Source organism: Macaca mulatta, chromosome 12 (genome assembly GCF_049350105.2).
Source record: "Macaca mulatta isolate MMU2019108-1 chromosome 12, T2T-MMU8v2.0, whole genome shotgun sequence".
Taxonomy (NCBI): Eukaryota; Metazoa; Chordata; class Mammalia; order Primates; family Cercopithecidae; genus Macaca; species Macaca mulatta.
This window is the reverse complement of record NC_133417.1, coordinates 143,009,526-143,030,751: the sequence shown is the minus strand read 5'-3', so window position 1 is coordinate 143,030,751 and position 21,226 is coordinate 143,009,526. Positions and strand designations below refer to the sequence as shown.

The following is a 21,226-nucleotide window of genomic DNA, read 5'->3' as shown; positions in this document are numbered from 1 at the left end:
CAGGTAGCTAAACGTTTTTACTTTTGTCCTTGATGATATCGCCATCATCTCTACTGTTACCTCCTTCTTCACTTCACTTTTTAAGCGCACTCATTCTGTGAAAACACCTTTTTTTAAAAAATAGGGAAAGAAAAATGAATTGATTTGATATTCTTAAAAAATAAAAAAAGACCCAAATATACAGAACCGTTAATATGAAATTAAAGATCTTCTTTCTCAGTGGAAAAAAATTAAAACCACATTGCTGAAGTCTCTCAACATTTCACTTTTAATTTTTCTAATAGTACATTCTTTAAAAGAAGTTAACAACTTCAATTCCAAATATAAGGATTAAATAATGCAAATGAAAAGCTGTCATTTTCAGTGAAGCTTTGCCTAATTACCCTGGAAAAAAGTATTCCTATGACTGAACTGATGCAAAAATCCCTTAGAAAATCTTAATTTGTTGCCTGTAAAGAGTCTTCTTAAGGTCACTTTTACTACTAGACTGCCCCCTTGTTTCCAGTGAAAGAGTTTTGCTTGGTAATGGCTTGTGGTTCCACAGTGTTTTTGTGTATGAAAAGCGTAGACTAAGAGATACTACTGAAGTCGCTCAAATTGTAGATTCTGCCATGAAAGGAAGTCCCAACACTGTAACATTTCCCCTTAATCTTCAGCAAGACACATGAAAAAAAAAAGAACTCAAGTCCCAACTGAATCTTTACTTTGATCACCATTTCCAGTGGCATTCAGAGGCTGCTGTGCGGTCAGACACAGAGCTCCCTCGAGGCCCCCATGTGCTTATGAAGTATCTGCAGGTTCTGAGCGTCGGCCCCAGCCCGGGCCAGGGGTCTGCACACAGAGGCACCTGGTGGCTGCTGGGGCTTCCTCGGGTGAGCCATGGCACGGGAGCCCCTAAGTGCTAAGCTTGCCACGGTCGTCTTCTCTCAGAAGGCAGGGGAAGAAGCAGCGCTCCCAGACAGGACAGAGAAAAGCCTATGAAACAATGCTCTCCAGTCACCAACCAGTTGCCTGTTCAGAGCTGGAATTTACTGCTGGGACAACAGTGCACTCCGATTTGCTTTCATTTTTTCCAGACGCTTCACTAAGTGGCCGTTGCTCACCTCGAGCTCTTCTGTTTTATCCAATGCAGAGCGGAGCTGGGAACAGAGGAAAAAGCAATGAGCTTTGAGGAACTTGTTTCCTCCAAACATAACAGGGTTTTGTGTTACCAAAATTCCAGTCCTACTGAAAAATAAAATAACTTGGACCCTGGTCACTCATGATGCCCTTCCTCTGAAACAACTGGACTCCAGAGAGGGAACACTCCTGGGGATCCTGATGATTTTCTTTTCTTTTTTTTGAGATGGAGTCTTGCTGTGTCACCAGGCTGGAGGGCAGTGGCCCAATTTTGGCTCACTGCAACCTCTGCCTCCCGGGTTCAAGCGATTCCCCTGCCTCAGCCTCCTGAGACTATAGGTGTGCACCACCACGTTCAGCTAATTTTTTGTATTTTAGTAGAGTGGGGTTTCACCATGTTGGCCAGGCTGGTCTCAGTCTCCTGACCTTGTGATCTGCCCACCTTGGCCTCCCAAAGTGCTGGGATTACAGGCATGAGCCACCACGCTCAGCGCCCCACGCCTCCCCCCCATCTTTTTTTTTTTTGAGACAAAGTCTCACTCTGTTGCCCAGGCCAGAGTACAATGGTGTGATCTTGGCTCACTGCAACCTCCGTCTCCTGGGTTCAAACAATTCTCTTGTCTCAGCCTCCCGAGTAGCTGAGACTACAGGTGCACACCACCACACCCAGCTAATTTTTTGTATTTTTAGTAGAGATTGGGTTTCACCATGTTGGTCAGGCTGGTCTGATCTACCCACCTTGACCTCCCAAAGTGCTGGGATTACAGGCATAAGCCACCACGCCCAGTGGGGATTCCGATGGTTTCACAAAAGGTAAGTGAGGCATGAGGTAAACAAACACAAACAACAAGAGCTGAGCCTGGACTGCATGGAGGAGGTGGTCCCCATAGCCCTGGCAGCCAGAGTCCAAGGCAGGAATGCCTGAGGCCAAGACGGCCATGTCTGGGAGCCAGGGCCATGGAGCCTGAGAGTCAGGCAGAAGACAAGCTATAGAAGCCACATTAGCAGGACATCATCTGGCCCCACAGGCAGCATGGCAGAGTGGGGGTGCCCTAAGCTGGGAGAACATGGTTTTGGGGGGGGGGTCACAAGAACAGGGTCTACAGCTTTGCTTTCAACCCAAAACACTCAAGGAAGGTTGTCTGGGTTCTGGGACAGAAGTCCCGCCCCCATCTCACCAGCAGAGGCAGAAGCAAGCCCTTTTTGCAGGAGGTTTCCACAAGTTAAGCCTGGAGTATTCCTACAAATTAAAATCATGCATAAGCTCACAAAACACTAAGGTGACAAACCATTTGAGTGAGAGTCAACAGAAGCAATAAATGACAGAATTAGACCCCCAAAGACTGAGCATGTTTCAATCGTCAGATATAGAAAATAGAACAGCTGTGTATGAAATATTTAAAGAATAAGAATACAATTTAAAAAAAGGGCATACATGAACATGCAGCAAGAAACTATCAACAATGAAGATACTTTTTTTAAAAAAAGGTGAACTGGATAATCTTTGCAAAAACTTTAGGCATTACACAACAGAGAGAGGTAAGGAGATAGAAAATATGAAAGAGAGATGGTTAAAAAATGTGGAGACAATGAGAATTTCTAACATCCTCTGATTAGAGCTCCAGAGGGGAAAGGGGAGAGACTAAAAAAGAGGAATTATTTAAAGAGTTAATGGTTGAATATTTTCCAAAACAAATTTTTAAAAAGACTTCATAGATCCAAGAAACACTATATATCTCAAGCAGAAAGATTCCAATAAACCACATCTAACAGTAAAACCGTAGAAAATCGAAGACAAAGAACCTGAAAGAAACTAGAGAAGGAAAAAAAAAAAAGTCCCTTACAAAGGACCCACCGTTAAAACAACAGCTTTTTCAACAGCTCAATGGAAGCCAGCAGATGGTGGCATAATGGCTATAATCATTGAGGAAAATGACCACCACACAGAATTGCATGTCCCTCAACACTACTGTCCAAGAACAAGGATGAAACAAAAACATGTATAAACAAAAACAGGGAATTCACCACCAAGAAGTCTGCTCTAAAAGAATTTCTACAGTAAGTACTTCATGGAGGAGGAAAACGATTCTAGTATAGTCTGAGACACTAATATGACAGACATATAAAATGGCCAATATGTAGTTATGTCAAAAAAACATGGGCGATATAAAACAACAAAAACAACACAACAATAGTATTATCTGAGAAGAGGGATTTATGAAGGTCAAAAGTATTTATGTGTGGATGTACATATATACATACACACACATATACACATATGTGTGAGTGTGTGCATGTCAGGCAGGAGAGTGAAGCTAAGGTGCTCAAAAGTCCTTCTATTTTACAGGAGGGGAGTAAAGATAGTGTTCAACTTTAATTTTTTTTAAGTTAAATAAGAATACCCAATATGTGATCACTGAAAAGAATAGAAATTGAATATAAAGTTTATATTTGGAGAGAGAAAGAGGACACACAAAAGACAGGACAAATGGTTATCCGCAGTCAGATGGTGAAAACAAGTCCAAATATACCAATAACAATGGACTAAAGGCTCTATTAAGACGGGCAGATCACGAGGTCAGGAGATCGAGACCATCCTGGCTAACACGGTGAAACCCCATCTCTACTAAAAAATACAAAAAAAACGAGCCGGATGAGGCGGCAAGCACCGGTAGTCCCAGCTACTCTGGAGGCTGAGGCAGGAGAATGGCGTAAACCTGGGAGGTGGAGCTTGCAGTGAGCTGAGATCAGGCCACTGCACTCCAGCCTGGGCAACTGAGCGAGACTCCATCTCAAAAAAAAAAAAAAAAGATACGCAGTTTTCAGATTCAATTAAAAACCACCGCCACCTAGCTATGTGCATCTAAAAGAGATCATCTAAAGCATGACAACACAGGGAAGACTGGAAGCCAAGGGATGGAAAAATCAGAAGTGGACAAATATTAACCAAAAGAAAGCTGATGCAGCCACGTGAATACCTGACAAGGTCAACAGCAGCAGGGACCAAAAGGGTCACTACAAAATGACAAAAAGTTTAACTCATCAAGAAGATATCAGAATTTTAAACACCTAGTATCAATAGCCTCAAAATATATAGGAGAAATAGGGAGAATGAGAGAAATCCACCCTGATTTTATGGAAGAGCTTGACAAGTCTCTATCAGCTACTGAGAACTTAAGCAGACAAAAGAAATCAGATCTGAATACACACTTCACAAGTTTGATCAGTGGACGTATACAGAATTTTGAGTCCATAAATCAGAGACTATACATTCTTCCTAAGCAAATTTGAGACATTTAATTTACAAAAGCGAATCATGTATCGGCCATTAAGCAAGTATTGACAAATTTCAAAGACCAGATATAACAGGAACGATGTTCTCTGACCATAGCAAAATTAAGCTAGAAAGTTAAATGGTCAGGGCCTGGTGGCTCACGCCTGTAATCCCAGAACTTTGGGAGGCCAAGGCGGGTGGATCACCTGAGGTCAGGAGTTCAAGACCAGCCTGGCCAACATGGTGAAACCTTGTCTCTACTAAAAATATAAAAATTAGCTGGGCATGGTGGCAGGCACCTGTAATCCCAGCTACTTGGGAGGCTGAGGCAGGAGAATCGCTTGAACCTGGGAGGTGGAGGTTGCAGTGAGCCAAGATTGTGCCACTGCACTCCAGCTTGGGCAACAGAGTGAGACCCTGTGTCCAAAAAAAAAAAAAAAAAAAAAAAGAAAAAAAAAAGTTAAATGAAAAAATTTTACATTTTAAAAAAGTAAAGGAGGGGGGTGCCTAAGATGGCCAAATAGGAACAGCTCCATCCTCCAGCTCCCAGCATGAGCGACACAGAAGATGGGTGATTTCTGCATTTTCAACTGAGGTACCAGGTTCATCTCACTGGGGCGTGTCGGACAGTCTATGTTGGTCAGTGGGTGCAGCCTGACCAGTGAGAGCTGAAGCAGGGCGAGGCATCGCCTCACCTGGGAAGCACAAGGCAGAAGGGAATTCCTTTTCCTAGCCGAGGGAAACTGAGACATACAACACCTGGAAAATCGGCTATGAAGAGAGCAGTGGTTCTCCCAGCACAGAGGCTGAGATCTGAGAACAGACAGACTGCCTGCTCAAGTGGGTCCCTGACCCCTGAGTAGCCTAACTGGGAGACATCCCCCACTAGGTGCAGACCAACACCTCACACCTCACATGGCTGGGTACACCTCTGAGACGAAGCTTCTGCCAGAGCAAGAATCAGACAGCAACACTCGCTGTTCAGCAATATTCTATCTTCTGCAGCCTCCATTGCTGATACCCAGGCAAACAGGGTCTGGAGTGGACCTCAAGCAAACTCCAACAGACCTGCAGCTGAGGGTCCTGACTGTTAGAAGGAAAACTAACAAACAGAAAGGACACCCACACCAAAACCCCATCAGTATGTCACCATCATCAAAGACCAAAGGCAGATAAAACCATAAAGATTGGGAAAAAGCAGTACAGAAAAGCTGGAAATTCAAAAAATCAGAGCGCATCTCCCCCTCCAAGGAATGCAGCTCATCGCCAGCAACGGAACAAAGCTGGATGGAGAATGACTTTGACGAGCTGAGAGAAGAAGGCTTCAGTCGATCAAACTTCTCAGAGCTAAAAGAGGAACTATGTAACCAGTGCAAAGAAACTAAAAACCTTGAAAAAAGAATGGAAGAATGGATAACTAGAATAATCACCGCAGAGAAGACCACAAACGAACTGATAGAGATGAAAACCATGACATGAGAACTATGTGACAAATGCACAAGCTTCAGTAACCGACTCGATCAACTGGAAGAAAGACTATCAGTGATTGAAGATCAAATGAATGAAATGAAGCGAGAAGAGAAGTGTAGAGAAAAAAAGAGTAAAAAGAAATGAACAAAGCCTCCAAGAAATATGGGATTATGTGAAAAGACCAAATCTACGTCTGATTGGTGTGCCTGAAAGTGACGGGGAAAATGGAACCAAGTTGGAAAACACTCTGTAGGATATCATCCAGGAGAACTTCCTCAACCTAGTAAGGCAGGCCAACATTCAAGTTCAGGAAATACAGAGAACACCACAAAGATACTCCTCGAGAAGAGCAACTCCAAGACACATAATTGTCAGATTCACCAAAGTTGAAATGAAGGAAAAAATGTTAAGGGCAGCCAGAGAGAAAGGTCGGGTTACCCACAAAGCGAAGCCCATCAGACTAACAGCAGATCTCTCGGCAGAAACTCTATAAGCCAGAAGAGAGTGGGGGCCAATATTCAACATTCTTAAAGAAAAGAATTTTCAACCCAGAATTTCATATCCAGCCAAACTAAGTTTCGTAAGTGAAGGAGAAATAAAATCTTTTACAGACAAGCAAATGAGATTTTGTCACCACCAGGCCTGCCCTACAAGAGATCCTGAAGGAAGCACTAAACATGGAAAGGAACAACTGGTCCCAGCCATTGCAAAAAAATGCCAAAATGTAAAGACCATCGATGCCAGGAAGAAACTGCATCAACTAACGAGCAAAATAACCAGCTAATATCATAATGACAAGATCAAGTTCACACATAACAATATTAACCTTAAATGTAAATGGACTAAATGGTCCAATTAAAAGACACAGACTGGCAAATTGGATAGAGAGTCAAGACCCATCAGTGTGCTGTATTCAGGAGACCCATCTCACATGCAGAGACACACATAGGCTCAAAATAAAGGGATGGAGGAAGATCTACTAAGCAGATGGAAAACAAAAAAAAACAGGGGTTGCAATCCTAGTCTCTGATAAAACAGACTTTAAACCATCAAAGATCAAAAGAGACAAAGAAGGCCTTTACATAATGGTAAAGGGATCAATTCATCAGGAAGAGCTAACTATCCTAAATATATATGCACCCAATACAAGAGCACCCAGATTCATAAAGCAAGTCCTTAGAGACTTACAAAGAGACTTAGACTCCCATACAATAATAATGGGAGACTTTAACACCCCACTGTCAACATTAGACAGATCAACGAGACAGAAAGTTAACAAGGATATCCAGGAATTGAACTAAACTCTGCACCAAGCGGACCTAATAGACATCTACAGAACTCTCCACCCCAAAACAACAGAATATACATTCTTCTCAGCACCACATTGCACTTATTCCAAAATTGACCACATAGTTGGAAGTAAAGCACTCCTCAGCAAATGTCAAAGAACATAAATTAGAACAAACTGTCTCTCAGACCACAGTGCAATCAAACTAGAACTCAGGACTAAGAAACTCAATCAAAACTGCTCAACTACATTGAAACTGAACAACTTGCTCCTGAATGACTACTGGGTACATAAAGAAATGAAGGCAGAAATAAAGATATTTTTTGAAACCAATGAGAACAAAGATACAACATACCAGAATCTCTGGGGCACATTTAAAGCAGCGTGTAGAGGAAATTTATAGCACTAAATGCCCACAAGAGAAAGCAGGAAAGATCTAAAATTGACACCCTAACATCACAATTAAAAGAACTAGAGAAGCAAGAGCAAACACGTTCAAAAGTTAGCAGAAGGCAAGAAATAACTAAGATCAGAGCAGAACTGAAGGAGATAGAGACACAAAAAACCCTCCCCAAAAAATCAATGAATCCAGGAGCTGGTTTTTTGAAAAGATCAACAAAATTGATAGATCGCTAGCAAGACTAATAAAGAAGAAAAGAGAAGAATCAAATAGATGCAATAAAAAATAATAAAGGGGATATCCCCAACGACCCCAAAGAAATACAAACTACCATCAGAGAATACTACAAACACCTCTATGCAAATAAACTAGAAAACCTAGAAGAAATGGATAATTTCCTGGACACTTACACTCTTCCAAGACTAAACCAGGAAGAAGTTGAATCCCTGAATAGACCAATAGCAGGCTCTGAAATTGAGGCAATAATTAATAGCCTACCAACCAAAAAAAGTCCAGGACCAGACGAATTCACAGCTGAATTCTACCAGAGGTACAAGGAGGAGCTGGTACCATTCCTTCTGAAACTATTCCAATCAATAGAAAAAGAGGGAATCCTCCCTAACTCATTTTATGAGCCCAACATCATCCTGATACCAAAGCCTGGCAGAGACACAACAAAAAAAGAGAATTTTAGACCAATATCCCTGATGAACATCGATGCAAAAATCCTCAATAAAATACTGGCAAACCGAATCCAGCAGCACATCAAAAAGCTTATCCACCATGATCAAGTGGGCTTCATCCCTGGGATGCAAGGCTGGTTCAACAGATGCAAATCAATAAACGTAATCCAGCAAATAAACAGAACCAAAGACAAAAACCACATTTTAATCTCAATAGATGCAGAAAAGGCCTTTGACAAAATTCGACAGCCCTTCATGCTAAAAAATCTCAATAAATTCGGTATTGATGGAACATATCTCAAAATAATAAGAGCTATTTATGACAAACCCACAGCCAATATCATACTGAATGGGCAAAAACTGGAAGCATTCCCTTTGAGAACTGGCACAAGACAGGGATGCCCTCTCTCACCACTCCTATTCAACATAGTGTTGGAATTTCTGACTACAGCAATCAGGCAAGAGAAAGAAATAAAGAGTATTCAGTTAGGAAAAGAGGGAGTCAAATTGTCTGTTTGCAGATGACATGATTGTATATTTAGAAAAGCCCATCATCTCAGCCCCAAATCTCCTTAAGCTGATAAGCAACTTCAGCAGTCTCAGGATACAAAATCAATGTGCAAAAATGACAAGCATTCTTATACACCAGTAACAGACAAACAGAGAGCCAAATCATGAACGAACTCCCATTCACAATAGCTTCAAAGAGAATAAAATACCTAGGAATCCAACTTACAAGGGATGTAAAGGACCTCTTCAAGGAGAACTACAAACCACTGCTCAGTGAAATAAAAGAGGACACAAAACAAATGGAAGAACATACCATGCTCATGGATAGGAAGAATCAATATCGTGAAAATGGCCATACTGCCCAAGGTAATTTATAGATTCAATGCCATGCCCATCAAGCTACCAATGACTTTCTTCACAGAATTGGAAAAAACTGCTTTAAAATTAATATGGAACCAAAAAAGAACCTGCATTGCCAAGACAATCCTAAGCCAAAAGAACAAAGCTGGAGGCATCATGCTACCTGACTTCAAACTATACTACAAGGCTACAGTAACCAAAACAGCATGGTACTGGTACCAAAACAGAGATATAGACCAATGGAACAGAACAGAGCCCTCAGAAATAATACCACACATCTACAGCCATCTGATCTTTGACAAACCTGACCAAAACAAGAAATGGGGAGAGGATTCCCTATTTAATAAATGGTGCTGGGAAAATTGGCTAGCCATAAGTAGAAAGCTGAAACTGGATCCTTTCGTTACTCCTTATACGCAAATTAATTCAAGATGGATTAGAGACTTAAATGTTAGACCTGAAACCATAAAAACCCTAGAAGAAAACCTAGGTAATACCATTCAGGACATAGGCATGGGCAAGGACTTCATATCTAAAACACCAAAAGCAACGGCAACAAAAGCCAAAACTGACAAATGGGATCTAATTAAACTAAAGAGCTTCTGCACAGCAAAGAAACTACCATCAGAGTGAACAGGCAACCTACAGAATGGGAGAAAATTTTTGCAATCTACTCATCTGACAAAGGGCTAATATCCAGAACCTACAAAGAAATCACACAAATTTACAAGAAAGAAACAAACAACCCCATCAAAAAGTGGGCAAAGGATATGAACAGACACTTCTCAAAAGAAGACATTCATACAGCCAACAGACACATGAAAAAACGCTCATCATCACTCGCCATCAGAGAAATGAAAATCAAAACCACAATGAGGTACCATGCCACACCAGTTAGAATGGCAATCATTAAAAAGTCAGGAAACAACAGGTGCTGGAGAGGATGTGGAGAAATAGGAATGCTTTTACACTGTTGGTGGGACTGTAAACTAGTTCAACCATTGTGGAAAACAGTGTGGTGATTTCTCAAGGATCTAGAACTAGAAATACCATTTGACCCAGCCATCCCATTACTGGGTATATACCCAAAGGATTATAAATCATGCTGCTATAAAGACACATGCACATGTATGTTTATTGCGGCACTATTCACAATAGCAAAGACTTGGAATCAACCCAAATGTCCATCAGTGACAGACTGGATTAAGAAAATGTGGCACATATACACCATGGAATACTATGCAGCCATAAAAAAGGATGAGTTCGTGTCCTTTGTAGGGACATGGATGCAGCTGGAAACCATCATTCTCAGCAAACTATCGCAAGAACAGAAAACCAAACACCGCATTTTCTCACTCATAGGTGGGAATTGAACAATGAGATCATTTGGACACAGGAAGGGGAACATCACACACCAGGGCCTATTGTGGGGGAGGGGGGCAGGATAGCATTAGGAGATATACCTAATGTAAATGATGAGTTAATGGGTGCAGCACACCAACATGGCACACGTATACATATGTAACAAACATGCACGTTGTGCACATGTACCCTAGAACTTAAAGTATAAAAAAAAAAAAAAAGTAAATAACTCCTGGGTTAAAACCGTAAATCATAATGGCAATGCTAACTGAAACAGTCTACATCAACACATATGGGCTGCAGCAAGAGTGGCACATTGAGGGGTGCACCAGGGAAGCAGAAGGAACATCTGGAGCGTGGGAAGGGCACAGGAGCCACCACTGGGTCCCACTCATGTGGACAGATGCACAAGCTAAGCTGCGGGTAAAGAACCGACTACCAGGATCTTCAGGAAAATGATTTTCTAGAATGGGCAAAGGGTCAGTACTACCATCCAAGAACAAGGCTGAAACAAAAACAGGTATAAACAAAAATGGAATTTACCACCAAGAAGTCTGCTCTAAAAGAACCTTTACAGTATGTACTTCAGGGAGGAGGAAAATGATTCTAGTACAGTCTGAGACACTAGCCAGAAAGACATATAAAATGGCCAATATGTAGCTACATCAAACAAACATGGGTGATGAAAAACAACAACACAATTGTATTATCTGATAAGTGGGATTTAAGAAGGTCAAAAGTATTTATGTGTGTATGTACATGCATATATACACATATACATGTATGTGTGAGGGTGTGCATGTCAGGCTCCAAGAAGGGGAGGGCCCGAGGCTCTGACAGCATTTTCAAGGGGTTGCACACTTTGCTGGTGAGGGGCTAAGAACTGAGGTGGCATGGAGGGGCATGTGGGTGAAAAATGATTTTTAAAGAGGAGAGAAGGCCAGGCGTGGTGGCTCATGCCTGTAATCCCAGCACTTTGGGAGGCCAAGGCAGGGGCCAACATGGAGAAACCCTATCTCTACAAAAATGGCCAGCCTGGCCAACATGGAGAACCCCTATCTCTACAAAAATATAAAAATTAGCCAGGCATGATGGTGGGTGCCTGTAATCCCAGCTACTCGGGAGGCTGAGATGGGAGGCAGAGTTTGCAGTCAGCCGAGATGGTGCCATTGCACTACAGCCTGGGCAACAGAGTCAGACTCTCTCTCAAAAATAAAATGAAATAAAGTAAATGTAAAAAACAATAAATAAATAAACAAAATAAAGAGGAGAGAAATGACATCTTTGGTTTCTCCTCCATAGTCCCTTTCCGATAGTTTAAATACAAAAGGAGTGATTCTTTCCTTTTTTTTTTTGGAAACAGGGTCTCACTCTCTGTCACCCCAGGCTGGAATGCAGTGGCACGCTCATGGGTCAAAGCAGCCTTCACCTCCCAGGCTCAAGGAATCCTCCTGCCTCAGCCTCCCAAGTAGCTGAGACTACAGGCACAGGCCACCACACCCGGCTAATTTGTTTTTTTGCACTTTATGTAGAGACAGGGTTTCACTATGTTGCCCACGCTGGTCTTGAACTCCTGAGCTCAAGTGATTTGCTCACCTCGGCTTCCCAAAGTGCTGGGATTACAGGTGTGAGCGATCGCGCCCAGCCTGAGTGATCCTATTGAAACATAAATCAACATAAGCCCCTCCTTTGCTTAAAACTGCAGTAGCTCCCACTTTACTCACAGGAGGAGCCCAAGTCCTGTCCACGGCCTCCACGGCCCTGCCTCATGGGCTGGGGTGCTCTGACTGCTCCCTCCACCCCCTCAGCCCCTGCTCACCGCTCTGACTGTTCCTTGACAAAGGCAGTGCCTTGCCCCCAGCTCCCCTGCACGTGCTGATCCTTTGCGTGGAAGCTTTCTCCCAGGTCCGCCTGGCTCACTCCCTGGGCTGTTCAGTCCTGTTCTTACATGCCACAAGAAGGAAAGTCTTCCTTGGCCACCTACCTAGAACTGCCCTGGCCTGGGCCATTCCGCACCCCAGCCCCTCTGCTGCCTGTGGTCACTTTTATCGACCTCCCTCTTCCAGAGCGTAGGCTCCATGGAGGCAGAGACTTCTGTCAAGGTCACAGCTGCATCTCCGGCACCTGAACCCATGCTCGGCATGCCATGGATGCTGTAAATATTTGTTGAACGAACAACTTTGCCAAGTGTCTTCAGTAAGGTAAAATATGTGTTTTAATTGGGAAGCATGGTAATTTGGGAGTGTGACCAGCAGGTGGAGTGACAGCAGCTCAGTTTCTCAAGGGCACTTTCCACAGGGTGACCTGAGGCAGCTGTGGCCTGGCCCTGGTGCCACACCCAGCTCTTGGCCACAGTGGGCCCATGGGCTCCTGGCTCCTCTACCTGGGCTCATTCTGCATGACACAAAAAATATGCGGAGCATAAGAGGCCTGGCTACTCCTTTATCTCATTACCTTGATGTTTATGGACAAGACCTATAGGAGATGCTCAAAACTGACAGGTCAACTAGTTGATGCCAACAAGGGTCTGGCCTTAAGCACTAACTGGCTGAGTCATGCCTTCCTTTATTAAGACGCCAGCACTGCAGAGTGGTGTGGGATGATCTGACAATGACCAGCCCAGGGGCAGATGTCACAGTAGTAAATCCTCCCTGTACTGTTCCCACTAGAGAAATACTTGCAGCCATTCTCTTCCTAGAAATTGCCTAGGAAATTTACCTCTCTTTGGAGTTTCCGTTTTTCCGCCTTAAGTTCATCTTCTATTTTTTCTGCATTTTCAGCCGCTGATTTGTAACGTGATACTTGACTTTCTAACCTTATTACCTAAAAGGTAGAAAAAAAAATACGTATAAATTGATAGGCCTGTTTTCTTTCTTCAGTTTCTTTACTTTGAGATCAAAGGGTGTGATTTAATAAAACGGGAGAATACACCATGTAAATACTTATAACATTTTGGACTATGGTGTGGGTTTGAGCCAAGCAAGCTATTATTAGTTCTTATTTCTGGGCGACCCCGTGTTGACGCGATGGGGACCCATTTCCTCTGACCCCGTCCACCAGGGTCGTTTCCGCAGTGCTGGCGCCTTGCTGCCTGCTTCTCCCACTGTGTGGGGCTGCTCTGTTGGAAACAGAACAGTGTGTCCAGGCAGAATGGTGCTGGTAAGGGGTGGGTTCCATCAGGACCTCAGCTCCAGTCTAATCTCTCCTGGGGTGGTGGGGGTGGGAGGAGGAAAGGACAGGGTGAGGAGTGAAAGGAGGAGGCTTAGGCATGGCATTCCCCAGCCAAGATTCTGAGATGAGAGACCGCAGCAGCGAAGGCCTGCCGGACACCTTCATTCTGCTGCAATCAAAAGCACGCATCATCTCTACATGAGCTGTTCTCATTTTTGTTTCTATAAACATTCCAAAAAGTTCCAGCCAAGTATACCCTGTTTTTTTTCCTCTCTTTCTAGCTAGAACAAAATTGCCCCAGGGCCCAGTGTGCTAGAGGCAGGAGTGCCCTATGTCTAGACACCAGGGAGAGCTGGCCTTGCTGCAAGAGACAGGCTAAAAGCCCAGGCAAGAGGGACGTCCCAGATGATGTGGTTTGTTAATTAGCTAAATTATTTATTTATTTATTTTATTTTTGAGACAGAGGCTCGCTCTGTTGCCCAGGCTGCAGTGCAGTGGTGTGATCTCAGCTTACTGCAACCTCAGACACCCCAGTTCAAGCGATTCTCCTGCTTCAGCGTCCTGAGTAGCTGAGATTACAGGTGCCTGCCACCATGCCCAGCTAATTTTTGTATTTTTAGTAGAGATGGGGTTGGCCAGGCTGGTCTCAAACTCCTGACCTTCATTGATCCACCCATCTCAGCCTCCCAAAGTGCTGGAATTACAGGCGTGAGCCACTGCGCCCGGCCAATTAACTACATTATTTTTAAAGAACAAAATTTTAAAACACTCCCAAGCCACATTAGCTATTTTCTACAACTAACTGTTGTTGATAAAGGATTAGTATCTATTACAACAACTTAAATTCTAAGAATTCTTTCCTTCCTACTTGTTCTCTGTAAGAAACGGATGGAAAGACTTGCTGTCCTAACTTATCCCTCTCAGGACATTTTTTGGTTCTAAAAATCTTGGCTTTTTTTGGTCCTCAGCCTTTCAGGGCTATTTCTAGCAAGTAAAACTCCAGTCAATCATCAGTTCTGCCCGTTGTTGCTTACACGTACATTTTGTTCTAATGCAGTTATCTCTTGCTCAGATTTTGCAAGTTTAAATTTGAGGTCGCTGATCTGTCTGTTGGCATCCCCTAAAGGTTGAAAGAGAAGGAAAATCTGTTAAGCTCTTGGGCTTTTCAAATATTAAAACAATAGTTACTGGGAACCAAGCCCTTACTTTGTAATCATCTTGCAAATCTGTTAGTTCTGGCCCTGCCTCCACAACCTCCCAGAGCTGAGAGTAGAAGGCACTCTCTCCCCATGAACCCAGGCTGGGAAAGTGCCTTCCGCCCCTGTGCTTGGGGCAGCAGACCCCAGATAAGAGAGTGCCTGCCTATGAGTAAAGAAAACAAAGAAATGGTGGGGGGGTAGGGAAAAGGGGGGAGAGAGACTGGGCATAATTTTATCTCCCTTAAGACTGTTTCTAGTTTTTGGCATTAAAAAAGCCTTTCTTTTTTCTTTTTTTCATACAATCAACAGATCAAAAGATGGCTGTATCCAGCAAAGTAAATGTGGTTTCCATCAGCACAACATGTGGTGGTATCTTGGCGCACATTTTTGGGCACCTGTTCTATTTCATAGGGTCAGAGAGAAATAGCATTGTTCTGTCCACCTACCCATCCTTGTGCTTCTATTTTCAAGGGCTTTTGTGGGGATGAGAGGGAATGAGGGCATTCTTTGCCGTGACAGTTTTCTCTGCCAGCACAAGTATACTAAAGCAGCACATATGAAAGCATTTACTTCTACACAAGAGTTGACATTTACTTTGTAGGTCCATTACATGCATGTCTGTCCCGTTTTCCAAGACATCATCTTCAGATCGAAGATTGTCTAGTTTGCCAATCTTCTGTCTCTCCTCCAGCTGCCCTTTGAGTTTCTTAATCTGAAAACACCCGCCAGTAAAATATGTTAATTTCTCTATTCTGAATGAAACCAAAAAGCTGAAGTTAGAGCCCATCAGAAAGGAAGCAGCATGTCAACTGACAGAAGGAACTTTCTGTCCATCAGTACTCTTCTCAGAAATACAATTCAATGTACAATGAATGAAAAATGAATCACACTGTAACTCTGGGGGAAAAGTCATTTCTAAAGTGAAATTCTTCTAGGACTCAGGAGGAGACTGTACATGAAATACCTGCAGTGTTTAAGACTCAGTGAGTCACCGTGCTATTCACTTTCTCTTTATTTACTAAGAAACCAGAAAGGGCCACTTGGAGCCTTCTGGGCTCCGATATATTGTAATTAAGTCCCCCAAAAGTCGAGTGCTTTCTCAGAGTCCAGGCAAGCTGCAGGTGTGTTCAGAGGCGGTTTGTCAGCTTTCAGGGAGGTGGCCTCTAGCTAGCTTTCCCTTCTCTAAGCAAGACAGAATCATGTCCAGTCGTCCTTTGGTATCTGTGGGAGATTGGTTCCAGGACCCCCTCAGACACCAAAATCTGTGGATGCTCAAGTCTCTGATGTAAAATGGTGCAGTATCTGCAGAAACCTACATGAATCCTCCTGTACACTTTAAATCACCTCTAGATTCCTTTTAACACCCAATACAACGCCTACAACTCACTTCATTCGCGTGGATTCAGTGCAGGACTCCGTGCAGGGCAAATTCAAGTTTTGCTTTTTGGAACTTTGTGGAATTTATAGTTTTTTTTTTTTTTAAATATTTCAATCTGTGTTGGTTGAATCCATGGATATGGAACCCATGGATGTGGAGGGCTGACCGTATAGTTGGAATTGCAGTTAACAGTCAATGACTGCAGAACTTTCTGGCATCTAGTTGGTGGGGTCTCCGGGGGCTTTTCATGTTTAACTTTCAATCTATGAAAATTGTTGCAGGTGATCGCCTGCCTTCCTACTCCACACATCAAGCATAGGAGACCCCTAATTAAAAACAAACCAAAAGTGCATGCTGCTTTAAGGAAGTAAGTATAGAACTCATGAACGCATATTTTCAAAAGATCATAGGAACTTCAGGAGAATCTTCCTACCATCTTTAGTGCTTTCTCCAATTTTCGGAGAATCTTCAACAGAATGGTAGAAAGTAAGGCAAATATATTTGATTAGGCTTATGAGGAGAAATTAGAGGAAAGTGGTTGTAGAGTGATGTAATCACTATCCTGCATATGAAAAGATCCAAAATAGGACAACTGTTCAGTATTTCTTTGTTTTTGAGATGGAGTCTTGCTCTGTCACCCAGCCTGAAGTGCAGCAGTGCAGTCTTGGCTCACTGCAACCTCTGCTTCCTGTGTTCAAGCGATTTTCTTGCCTCAGCCTCCTGAGTAGCTGGGATTACGGGCGCCCACCATCACGCGTGGCTACTTTTTGTATTTTTAGTAGAGATGGGGTTTCACCATGTTGGCAGGCTGCTCTTGACCTCCTGACCTCAAGTGATCCACCTGCCTCGGCCTCCCAAAGTGCTAGGATTAGAGGTGTGAGCCACTGCACCTGGCCCGCTACTTCTTGAGGTAGGAGAGAGCAATGAAGATAAACATGGTTAAAACAATTTTGTTGAGCTGTCACAAAGAAATACCGGTGAGAGAGGGATGCTGCTCACCAAGAGTACAAACCTGACTTTTATGGACAAACAACCCATATGGACAAGGGAAGTGCTATTTGGAATGACTCAGTAATGCCCTTGCCTCTCAATGGCTAATCATTAATATTATTAATGATTGATATTTATATTTATTTTAAGTAGCAATTCAGTAAAATGTACCAAATTCAGTTCCATGGCTTTGGGCCTTTGAGACATCCTCATTAAACCTCGTGTGACTCAGGATGTTCTCTTTGGATGAAAATATTAACTTTGATGTTCTATTTGGATAACAATCTTAAGAACACCAGTTGGCTTGATAATGACTTTCAGGCATGATTAACTTCGGGGTTTTCTGAGTAAGCAAGAAGGAAGGATGGGCAGGTGGTTTCAGGTGCCCTGTTCAAGAACCGGTAAAGTAATAAAAGATTGTTACCTGTTCCAATAAGCATTCCCGTTCATCAACCAGCTTTTTCAACCTAATATCTAAAGAAATCAGAAAGACACAGGTTTAGGTGAATCCGTGCCGCGCCTTTCAGCACATTGCTAAACTGAAGAATGATCGTTCAGGTTAGTGAAATGAATGATGGAAGTAGTTATACACGTACCACGGTGAATGAGGCCACAGACAGGACGGGGGAAGAATTCAGCCAAGGGGGGTTGGGTCAACCTCCCAGAACATGCTTCACGTCAGGGGCAGCATCCGGCTGCATGCAAACAGGCTGCTAATCTTCTACCTTAGGTTAGCATGCAAGAACGCTAGGGCCAAACCACACTGCAACACAAGATCTCACAGCTTCATGGTTTAACATCATTAGCAATGTACAAACACTGAGAATCACAGTTCAATAGCACCAACATTTTGAACAGCCTCGCCTTTCCAAGTTTACATCCCAGATTTCTTTTATCTTTCTAATGTCTCTCATAGACTCATCGATGTCAGTGCTGTGACTATCTGTTTACAACCCTAAGTCCACTAACACCTCTGCTAACCCAGTTATCAAAGGTGTTCTTCTTTTGAGGAAGAAGGCAGTAATGGTTTAAGTGTCTGTAATTCCTCCCACCCCTGATATATAAAGATGCATAAATGTTAAGTGTCTATAAATTACCCAAACATCTCTCTGAAGGAGGGTCAAGTACTACGGTCTTCGGACTGGGTGGGGGAAACCACAGCTTGGGGAGGGTTTAGAGGTTTGGGCAAAATCCCACACTAGTGTAAAGGCACAGTCAGAATGCTGGAGTGATGACAGTGATAACGTATGCTACACACTCACTCTGACACAGGTACAGTTCTAGCAGCTTTGACATCATTAGCTTGTTTCAGCCCTGGAAGCCCTACGGGTGGGCTTCATTACAGCCTCCTTCTATAGATGAGGCTCAGAGGCCCAGAACCACTAAGCAATTTTCTTAAGGCCTTGCAGCCCAACCACAGGAACATGCCCCTAACGGGCACCCACTATTTTTCCAGATCTAAACTCACACCTCTGAGTCAGACCCTGACTCAAAGCTCTTAGCCCACTGGGACGCTGCTCTCACGCGGCCTACCTCCAGATTCTTCGCAGAATGAACAACTAACCTTGATTAGCCATGTGAAAAGAAAATAATTCATATAAAATGCATCTTCATTTTCATTTAAAAAATCATCTAGCCACATGCTAATCCAAGTTACATTTTTCTCTAATTATGTTTTCCGAAGATCCTAAGTTGTTGTTTTGAAAGGCACAGTAAAACACCAGATAATATTAAGCACAATATAAATTAAATTTATCATCCTTTTGAGTTATTTTAATTTATAGTCAAATTACTTCTGACAGATGTTTTACTCTTTCCCTCCCGTAACCCACCCAACACTGAAAAAAACATTTTTGCAGTTATAAACCTGATTCTTTTGTCCAGTATCACTATTCATTTTCTTACATGTTTTAATACTCCTACATACAAAAACTACAGGCATCATAAGAAACACTGAATATATCAGAATGTGATCTTGAAGCTCAAGTATCTATAGTAAATTATTGTTTTCTTCTAGAAAACTTCAAATATTCTAGATAAGCACTAGAAAGTAACTGTTAAAATGTAATAAGAGCGCAAGCAAAATCGATATAGGTAAACTGACATTGAGTTGTATAGTGAGAATATTAAAAATAGAGAGAGAAGAAACTTTTAAGGAAGAGAAATTTTAAAGGAGACTTGGAGAAGAAAACAAGAACGAAAGAGTTTGAAGAAAACAGAAAAAGAAATGAAGCAAAATAATTTGACATGAAGAAAATAAGAGTACTAGTTTTCACAGCGTTAAAAACCACCAAGTCCAATTTGTTGAATAAATAGTGGCACATCACTGGTAGACTTATAATGTCTGCATAATTGGGAAATTTTTCCCTGTATGAGCCACCAGCCATTCACATGTTGAAAAATATTTAAGAGAGGCAGTAGATAGGGACAAAGAGAACAAAAGGATTTTCTTCTTGAAAGACCAAGTTTTCTCCATGTACAACTATCACACTGAACAAGTACATATTCTGAACATAATACATGCGCACACAAACACCCCTCCCTTTCCCTTAGGGGCCCAGATGTCTGGAACAAATCTTACTGTTGTGTTCCCTTGACGGGTGGCCATGGGTGGCATGCCGTACAGGGTTATGGGGTGGTCTCCCAGAAAGGGAGTCTATCAACAGAAAACAGGAACCCCAAACCATCCAAACTCCCCAGAATTAGCATTCAGGGTTCTAGTGATAGTGGAAACTTAAGTGTCAGGTCATTAGGTCTTCTGTTAACTGCAAATATTAAAAACTATGGAAAGTGACCAAGGTCATACATCTCTTTTAGGGTCATTCTTGAAAACTGTTTAAAAACTTGATTGCTGTCCAACCTTTGTATAACAACCTATAATTCAAAATCCATCTTCCTCTGTATTTTTGACAGACACCCATAATTATACTTAATTATACTTTTGAAGGAAGATTTACATTTATATATGGGAGCTATGTTCGGGTTTGGGACTGAAAAATACCCATGCTTTTTGATTTCAGGTGTCAGTAACCAATGTTTTTCTCTATTCTGTATGATAGTGAAACCCCAGTGGTCTAGGTTCCTCTGGGGATATGCCTGGAAGGCAACCTTTCGATTCTTTTCTGAGTTTGAATCTTTTGACGCTATAATCTTTCTAAATTGCCCTATATATTTCTATACCTTCTTACATGGAGTATAGCTAAGTCAACTTTCTTTTTCTTTTCTTTCATTTTTTTTGAGACAGGGTTTCACTCCATTGCCCAGGATGGAGTACAGTGGTGTGATCATAACTCACTGCAGCCTCGACCTCCCAGGCTCAGATGTTTCTCCTAAGTAGCTGGGACTACATGCACATGCCACCATGCCTGGCTAATTGTATATTTTTTTTGTAGAGACGGACTTTCACCATGTTGCCCAGGCTGGGCTTGAACTCCTGGGTTCAAGTGATCCACCTACCTCGGCCTCCCAAAGTGCTGGGATTATAGGCATGAGCCAATGTGCCCGGCCTTAACCATTTCTTGGTAAGTTAAGAGCCTTCACAGTAATGTCAATTACTGTGCTTGGCTATAAAGTCATTACACTGGAGAGCAGATAACTGATGCTCAGAACGAAGGCTCTGAAATCATCGAGAAATGGCTTGGCTCCTCAGAAGTCTTTCTTTTTCCTTCTTTTTTGCTCATGGATTTTCAGCTGCCCATTCCCTACTGGAGGGCTGGGTCCTAGCCGCTTGTTCAATGGTACAGTGCCTTCCATGTACAAAGTGATCAAACCTGTTAATTAATTAAACAAATGAGTGGTGAATCACTGAGACAGCTGGATGGCTGAGCTGAGGGATGTGACGTGTGCCCAACGTCCTGCAGGGTGCTGGTGAATAACATGGGAAAGAACTTAAAATGGCTTGATGATCTCACCATTTAGTGACCTTGGTTGTTGAACTGCTTTCCAAGAGCCCTTTAAAGGTAGGAATGAGAGCTGTTTCCAGTATGCATTCCAATATGAATGCAGCTTTGCTAAAGTTAGAG

General features: G+C 42.6%; 1 protein-coding gene across 26 annotated transcripts in view; it reads right to left on the bottom strand.

Moving 5' to 3' along the window:
• Positions 1 to 245: 245 nt before the first annotated feature.
• The window catches only part of LRRFIP1 (LRR binding FLII interacting protein 1), a 167,662-nt gene continuing 146,681 nt past the window's right edge, over positions 246 to 21,226 (bottom strand). For all 26 annotated transcript variants that reach the window (XM_077957970.1, XM_077957978.1, XM_077957971.1 and 23 more), the window contains 5 exons: positions 17,629 to 17,678; positions 15,431 to 15,548; positions 14,678 to 14,757; positions 13,185 to 13,289; positions 246 to 1,139 (listed from right to left, as the gene is read on the bottom strand). In XM_077957970.1, the coding sequence (XP_077814096.1) occupies positions 1,029 to 1,139; positions 13,185 to 13,289; positions 14,678 to 14,757; positions 15,431 to 15,548; positions 17,629 to 17,678 (464 nt within the window). In that variant the 3' untranslated portion in view covers positions 246 to 1,028. The remainder of the gene's footprint in view (positions 1,140 to 13,184; positions 13,290 to 14,677; positions 14,758 to 15,430; positions 15,549 to 17,628; positions 17,679 to 21,226) is intronic.